This window comes from Dendrobium catenatum, unplaced genomic scaffold (genome assembly GCF_001605985.2).
Source record: "Dendrobium catenatum unplaced genomic scaffold, ASM160598v2 fragScaff_scaffold_325, whole genome shotgun sequence".
Taxonomy (NCBI): Eukaryota; Viridiplantae; Streptophyta; class Magnoliopsida; order Asparagales; family Orchidaceae; genus Dendrobium; species Dendrobium catenatum.
In genome coordinates, this window is record NW_021318787.1 from 2,055,404 (window position 1) to 2,063,828 (window position 8,425).

General features: G+C 30.8%; 1 protein-coding gene across 2 annotated transcripts; it reads left to right on the forward strand.

The window, feature by feature from the left end:
- Positions 1-1,583: 1,583 nt before the first annotated feature.
- LOC110107967 (serine carboxypeptidase-like 26) lies at positions 1,584-7,728 on the forward strand. Of its 2 annotated transcripts, XM_020838451.2 has the most exons (10): positions 1,585-2,002; positions 2,110-2,217; positions 2,342-2,437; positions 2,599-2,691; positions 3,613-3,701; positions 4,499-4,720; positions 4,912-5,054; positions 5,290-5,385; positions 7,292-7,397; positions 7,539-7,728. In XM_020838451.2, exons 1-10 carry the CDS (start codon positions 1,693-1,695, stop codon positions 7,683-7,685), a joined length of 1,410 nt encoding a protein of 469 aa, XP_020694110.2. In that variant the 5' UTR covers positions 1,585-1,692; the 3' UTR covers positions 7,686-7,728. The 2 variants fall into 2 exon arrangements, with proteins under 2 accessions (XP_028549431.1, XP_020694110.2); XM_028693598.1 differs by lacking the exon at positions 5,290-5,385 and having other exon boundaries at positions 1,584-2,002.
- Positions 7,729-8,425: the final 697 nt, after the last annotated feature.

Consider the following 8,425-nt stretch of genomic DNA (forward strand, 5'->3'; position numbering starts at 1 on the left):
AAACGAAGATTTCATCTGGATATGTCGCATTGCTATCCACCAGCACACAGACCTTGGCGAAGGTGAGGCGGATCTTTTTAGTCGTGAGAGAGTCGACAGCAAGAGGAACTCCTACTTTGCTCGCGATCCTTGAGATTCCCTCAGAATTCAAACAAGCAAGTGGAAGATCATGGATTTTTATCCAAATAGGAACAGTGGAAATTTTTTTCCTCTTTGGTTTGAACTTTGGATGTTATTTTTGAAATATAAATGGTTTTCCTAGCAAGAACCAGACACCTCTGGAGCAGACAAGATCCAGATCTTCTTTGCATGCAAACTTAAACAAGATGAAACCATCATTGAGGGATACATCTGCAATGCACCTTTGAGACTCCATGTTTTCTTTATGGCTCCTAGCAAAGCTTCATAAAATGGTCTGCTACCAATAAAATACCCGACCAGATAGAGATTCCAGTCACCTGCACCTTGAGTCAATTTCTCTCCAAAGAAAGGGATGATTTCCGGTTCAAGAGGATAGTGAGAAAGTTGAAGGTCTGAAGAAGAGGATTCTTCAGAGGCAAAGACTGATTTCCAATTACGTTCTGGAAGGAGAGGCACACCACCAGCAGACGACAGTGGAGGGAAGTCAAAGACTAAAAGCAGAGGATCCATGAGGATGAAGGGGAAGGGCCTCCGGCAAAGCCGAAGGAGAAGGAAGGCAAAGCCGGAGGAGAAGGAAGTGAGGAGGCGCAAATCAGCTAAAAGAGAAACCCTAGCACAGCTCTCCGAACCCTAACTTATTGACTTCTCTTTTTTTTCACAAAAGTTTTTTGAGTTGCTTGTGTCTGTAGGGTAGCGTATGAGGTTTTGACTATTAATCAAGAGATTTTAAGTTCGAAGTTTCCGTATGTTATGTGTGTGTGAGTTAGACTTTTTGAAGATTGGTTTTATTTTTCTAATTTTGGCTCAATCATTACATTGATAATTTTGATTGTATTTTCATTATTAAATATTTAAAAATATATATTTATCTATGAAAAAATGTCTAATTGACCTTTACAAATTTAATTTTATGTTTAAAATAAATTAAATACAACTTTAAAATTTGCAAATTCTTAACATGAGAAAAACTCATAGCATGGAAGTTTACATTTCTGAAACACTCCTTTCATCTGTAATATATTTGAAATGTATCATAACAAAGACATATAGCTCATATTGATCTATTTGGTTGAGATATTTAGCTATCAACTAAGGCTTCATTTGGGAAGCTTTAGTACTGCTTTTTAAAATGGCTTTTAATACAAAAATTTTAAATTCAAGAAATTTTTATTATAGAAAACTGTTTTACAAAGCAAAAAGAAATCCATCTCAAACAAAACCTAAGAGGTTTTTGATTCAAAGCTTGTGTATATGATGTGTGAGTGAATTTGACTGAATTGGCTCAAAAGCATATAAAAAAAATCATAACAAAGACAGAAAATAAATTATATAGATATTTTAATTACTATGCATATATATTTTAAAAACATTTAGTCAAATAAGCCCAAAATTCAGGTGGGGCTGAAATAAAAAGTATTCATAAGCTTTTGATCAGTTTCAAACAAAGCAAAAGCCACAAAGTAGCCTTTAAAGTCAGGGGCTGGTGCACTTGCTAATATTCTATTTGTTCCTCTTCTCAAATAATTCTCTACTTTTCTCTTGTTTCATCCTATGAGAATGAACTTCATTAAATCTGCCATGAAACCTTGTTCACATTTCTCCACGGCCATCATAATTCTTCTTTCTCTCTTCTTTATTCCAAGCAGCAAAGCTCTGCAAGGAAGAACAGAAGATAAAGTTTCAGATTCACAAGACTCTGATAGAGTGTTAGAACTCCCTGGCCAGCCTCAAAATTTATTAATTTCTCAGTACTCTGGTCATATTACAGTCAACATTGAAAGAGGAAGAGCTCTCTTCTACTGGTTCTTTGAAGCAGAAACACAGCCATCAAAGAAGCCCCTCCTCCTCTGGCTCAATGGAGGTTTCTATGCTTTTCATCTTTATCTTTCAAATGCAGCAGAAAACTTGAATCTTTCTTAAGTTTTTTTTTTTTTTAAATCTTTGATTGTATTTTCCCTTTTTTTATAGGACCTGGGTGTTCATCTATTGGCTATGGAGCAGTAGTGGAGCTGGGTCCTTTGAGAATCAAGAGACATGGAGCAGGGCTTGAGTTCAATAAATATGCTTGGAATAAAGGTCTATTACATTCAATTCAATCCACATTTCCTCTCCATATTCTTCTCTCTCTCTCTCTCTCTCTCTCTCTCTCTCTCTCTCTCTCTAAAAAGTCTGCTATTTAATGAACTAATCTCAAATGCAGAAGCAAATTTGTTATTTTTGGAATCTCCAGTTGGGGTTGGATTCTCCTACAGCAATTCATCTTCTGACTTCAGTAGACTGGAAGATGGATTTGTTGGTAATCAATCTGCTGCTATAAATTAATTTATTTGGCTTATATTTGCAAATAAAAATAAGATCATTATCATTAATTAAGTTAATTAATTATTTGTAATCAGGTTTTTGAATCCTTCTCCCCATTATATTTTCTTGTAATTTTTTTTTGAATTTGTTACACAGCTGAAGATGCTTACAACTTCTTAGTAAACTGGATGAGAAGATTTCCACAGTATCAGTCCCATGATTTTTACATAGCTGGAGAGAGTTATGCAGGTGAACTATATATTGAAGTTTATTGAAAATATTTATTTATTTTTTCATCAAAGATTTAGGTTGGGATTTATTTTCTTTTCTAAAATGAAATACAAATTATGAGATGAAGATTGTGATGCATTTTAAAAAGGAATATTGAAAATGAAAATTGTTTTTAGTTATAATGATTAAATTATAAAAAATTATATTTAATGTTGAAAATGCAAAATATTTTTGCAAAACTATAAAAAAAAGATGAAAATGCAAAATATTTTTGCATTTTGCAAAAAAAAAAAACATAAAATATTTTATCTTTGAAGCTCCTTTTTAATTTACTCCTTATTAAATTGTTTACTCTTATATAATTTTATATAATCCTTATTTTTTAAAATTTGTCCTCATTCCAAATAATATACTATTTTTAGAAAAGATAAAACTAAATTAAACGCACTGCTCTTTTATTTTAATAAACGTTTATTCTATAATAATGCTATTGAGATAATATTAAATAACCCTCACCAAACTTGACAAATTATAATTTAGGTTTAGACGAATTTTTTACTGTTTTTTAAAATAGCTTTTAATAAAAAAAAAAAACTAAAATATTTTGTACTCAAAATTTGTTTTAGAAAGCAATAAGAAAATCATTCCAAATAAAACCTTAAACATCTTTGCATAACTCATGCTTAGCAATTATAAAACTAAAGGATGGACCATAAATAACTTGTAAAAGTTATGATGATTCATGCTCATCTTTCTAAAAGGAATATGAACCGAATAATCTTTTCTTATTTTTATAGAACATAAAGAAGCTTTGATGGGAAAGCTATGAAAAGATGGACATGATTTTATTATTTCAGGAGCTATTAAAAAAATGCTAAAAGTTATTGGCATTTATTCAGTTGTATTTCTTAAATTTACCAAACAAATTCTGTTTTGCAGGACATTATGTACCTCAACTTGCCGAGGTTATCTATGAACACAACAAGGATCCAAAGAGCTTTCCTCATATTAACCTCAAAGGCTTCATGGTTGTATGCTCTTCCATGTCTTCTCACCCGGGCTACATATAAATAACTAAGGCTTCGTTTGGGACTGTTTTCTTATTGCTTCTTAAAACAATTTTTTAGTATAAAAATTATAATTATTGTACTAGAAAGCTTCTTTACAAAACAGTAAAAAAGTTTTTCCAAACAAAACCTAAATCTCTCTCTCTTCTCTCTCTCTTATATCTCAATCTTTTCTTGTTATGACCCTCAAAATCATGATGTGGTCCATTCATTCTCTTGAACATCATTAAAACCATAAATCATATATGATAATGTTTTTCCATTGAATGCTTTCAATTATATGAGAAGATAATTATAATTTTCTTTGTTGATTTGTTTTGTTTATACTATGTGAGCTTTAATATGCTTGTCAACCATTCTTATTTTCACATATGATGATATGAATAAGTTATCACTACGGTGGATAAAATGTTCTTGGCAAGTAATTTTCATAACATCGATGAGATTAAGATTTCGTTTTGGATGACTTTCTTACTACTTCTTAAAGCAGCTTTTCAGTACAAAAATTAATTTTTTTTTACTAGAAAGTTGCTTTAACAAGCAGTAAGAAAGTCATCTCAAACGAAGCCTAAATGTTTCATTTTGAGTTGGAAGGTTGTATGAACGGTAGGTATAAAAGTAAAATTAAGAGGACAATGATCATTTTCTTACTAGGAGAAAGAAAAGTTTATTGCTCTCTCTCTCTCTCTTTATATATATAATTTATTCATTTATTTATTTATTAGGCCATTATTTGTCTAATATTTATTGCATCACAGGTTGGGAACCCTGAGACTGACAATTATTATGACTCCAAAGGATTGTTGGAGTATGCATGGAGTCACAGTGTGATATCAGACCAAGCATATGCTACTGTTAACAAGGCTTGCAACTGGTCTGATATCAATGAGATTGACATCTACAATATCTATGCACCAATGTGCATAGCTGTTGAAAACTCATCATTAAATGATGATTATAAACTAAATTTTCAAGATAAGGTACTTCATAATAGTTTAGATATTGATTAAGGCTTCGTTTCGAACAACTTCCTTACTATTTTTTAAAACAGCTTTCTATTATACTAAATTTGTTTTAAAAAACTGTAAGAAAGTTGTCCTAAACGAAGTCTAAATATGATCATAATTTTGGAACTTATCAAAATTTATGTATTTTGTGAATTGAGTTGCAGATGAATTTTAGGAAGAGGATAAGGATTCCATCAGGATATGATCCATGTTTCTCAAACTATGTGGAGAAGTACTTTAACAGGGCTGATGTGAAGAGATCACTGCATGTTACAAGGAAAGCTAATTTAAAATGGAAGGTTTGCAAGTTGAGTTTAATTTCTTCTTAAAGCATTTTAATTTTGTCTTCATATTTTTGAATTTACAATGGTGTAGTGGTAAATGTTAAGAAAGTCATTTTATGATTCTTGAGTAAATATAACCTTTTAATACCTTTTTCTCTGTTTGGTCAATGTAAATGTTTGTCAAAGATGGGACTCCTTTTTGTTTTTAATTTTCTTTTGTTCCTTTTGCATCACATCTTTATCTTTTGTTTGTGGCAGTGATTCCATTCTGAATATCTATAACTTCACTGTCTTCTCTGTTCTTCCTATCTACTCCAAACTTATCAAGGCTGGATTAAGAATATGGATATACAGGTTTGGCCTAAATTTTAATAACACATCCTATTATATAATTTACATTGGTATTTTATTTTATTTTATTTTCCATTGATAGAACTGATAATGAGTCCAATCTCAGTAAAGTAGCCTGTCAAAATTAAAATTAAAGGTTTTGATTTCAGCTAAGGTGAATTCAAATCATCTAAAAAAGATCTAATGTCAATGCTAAACCATAAATTATTTGGTTTATATTTTTAATCATTCATAATCTAATTAGCTAATCAAGATTATTCATCTTAAACTTTACCATTAAAGTTAATATGACAATATTACACGAAATTTTTATCGTGCTTCACATTTATCAAACATAAAAAATAACACCCCAGTGAATGAGCTAGAAAGTGAGATAGAATATCGAAGAAAAAATGTTGGTCGGTGAATATGTTGGTTCGTCCATGACAGGGTTTCTTCTTATTAGTTGTTAAGAGGATCTTTATTACTTAACTATGATGCGCGGGATCTATTGGAAGATCAAAGCTCCACCAATTATTGTAGGTTGAAAAATTTGCCAAAGGCTGTTCAAGCCTTGCATTTCCTTTATTTTTGTTCCTTGTGCCATCCTCTTCCTCCTATTCTTTTCATCCTACAATTTTATTTCATATACTTGCAAATCCTCCTAATATGTATTTATATTATACAACACTTTAATTTTTTATATTTCACTTAGTATCTAAATTACACTATATCATATACACCAAAAGATGCGGTTTACTTTGAATAAGTTAATATTGTTAATATTTTTATATGGTTTATAGATTTTGACATTATTTAAATAAATATAAAAACTTAGATGTGAGAATTTTTGTGACATGTATGCAAATCCTCCATTTTTGAAGTAGTAGGGAATACTAAAATATCTCTATTTCTCTGTTCTCAAAATTTTTTTTTTCAAACTGTATGATCCTCATTTGCCTTGCAAGAATGGCGTAGGCTTCATAGGTTTTCATATCAATGGAATATAGCAAATCTTTAAGTCATCTTCAGCATCCTTCACATCATTTTGATTTGCTTTCCTTCCAAATCTTTTCCACTCCACTTCCCAGCTTTATACGCATGGCTCTTTGTTCCTGTTTGATACATCCCCACACAAAGCATACCATGATCAGATCAGAAAAAACAAAAAATAATAATCACATGTGTATTGATTGACTCAAAATTAACCTTACAGCTGTGATTTGGAGAAATTATATCACATATTTATACATTATTATTTTTTAATTGTGTTCAATTATTCTGAGTATTAAAAGATTCATGTTATGATTATTCGACAAATTTTACACTTTCTGTCAACTACCTAACGCAATCCTTCACTTTTCTCATCCAGAACTTAGGACCTGACAACGGTAGTGTTAAGAAAGGTTGAGGTAGATCTAAAAAGACTTGGTTAGAAAATATTAGAAATGATAATTCTTTATTAGATTTAGGTGAGAATTTAACTCTTAAAAGAACACAATGAAAATAAGATTAATGTAGTTGACCCCACATAGTGAGATAAATGATTGTTATTATTGTTGTTCAATTATTCTTAATCACATACAAATACAATATATGTTTTTTATTTTTTAGACTTTTGAGTCAATTCAAATCAAATTTGCACACACGTCACATATGTAAATTTAGAATCTAGAAATTTTTTATTGATAGCCAAAACTTCAAATCAACATATTAAAATAAACTACATGCAAATACAATCATAAGTACTATCATATGAGTTAATTTTAGAAATTTTGAAATCATATTTATATAAAATTTATATTTTGATATACAAAAAAAAAAAAAAAAAAAACTGTTTGACGCATGTGACTCTTTTTGTTGCTTTCTCCTTTTTGTTTTTTGGGGAGTCTCATTTTCTCATTCTCTCTCTGTCTCTTAACATTTGCAGTGGAGACACAGATGGCAGAGTTCCAGTTATTGGCTCCAGGTACTGTGTTGAGTCTCTAGGCTTGCCTCTCCTTTCCAACTGGCAGATATGGTACCATAACAAACAGGTAAAAAAAAAACAAAAACAAGACTATTCTTTTTTGCTCTTCAAACCAAACAATTTTGTTTTTAACTGTTTTCAACCTCAAGAAAGTAAAAATGTAAAAAAAAAAAAAAATTTAGTTCCTTTTCACCATGCTGGCCTGTAGGTTGGTGGAAGATTTGTGGAGTACCAAGGTCTGACAATGGTGACAATTAGGGGAGCAGGCCATCTTGTGCCACTGAACAAGCCTAAGGAGGCTCTGATGCTTCTCAAGTCTTTCCTTCTTGGCCAAAGCTTGCCAATTCAAAGGTGATAATGATTACTGTGATGCCATCAAGCCAAGCTCATGCTCATACCTTTGAGAATATATTGCAAGGAGTATAAATTAGAGATTTGTTATTAGTGATTAAAATTCTAAATTTTCATTACTTTGTTAGGTTTTATTGTGTTGTATTTATTCAGTCCAGGTTAATTTTGCTTCTATTTTAGTTGATATGAAGCTAAAGATCAATCATTAACTATAATCATTAGTTTGGAAGAGCTTATTCTTAGAAAAGTAATGAAGGAGAATGCAACATAAAGTAGCATGCTACAAAATTTAGAGAGGAGAAAAGCCATTAAATCAAGTTGCTTGGTGTGTGAAGCTCATGTGGGCTTGGACTAAGGAGGATTGCAAATGAAAATGTTCTCAAAAGTCAAATGGTTTAAAGAAGAATAAAATCAATAATGGTAAATACCAATAAGGAGTGAAGATTAAAAATAGGATTAAATAAGACCAAATAAGCAAAGAAAAAAAAAAATCCAAGATATCCTAACTCAAGGTCATCAAAGTATAAGCCCGAATTTATTGACTAGGAATAGAGCCTAATGGGCATATGTCACATTAAATTTTGAAGGCAAGAACAAGAAATGATTAGTGCCAAGCCATCTTTTGGGGTCATTGAAAATATGATTATTTTTATTTATTTTTTACTTTTCATAGAAGTTATGCTCTAAAATAGGGAATAAATGATTTACAAGAATCTCAAATCTTATATTATCTTACTTAACATG

What these genes read in the sequence shown, in the direction of transcription:
- LOC110107967 (XM_020838451.2), top strand. Translation starts at nt 1,693, where the DNA reads ATGAGAATGAACTTCATTAAATCTGCCATGAAACCTTGTTCACATTTC. An exon ending in CCTCCTCTGGCTCAATGGAG is followed by an intron (nt 2,003 to 2,109) that starts GTTTCTATGCTT and finishes CTTTTTTTATAG; the next exon opens with GACCTGGGTGTTCATCTATT. An exon ending in ACTGGAAGATGGATTTGTTG is followed by an intron (nt 2,438 to 2,598) that starts GTAATCAATCTG and finishes TTTGTTACACAG; the next exon opens with CTGAAGATGCTTACAACTTC.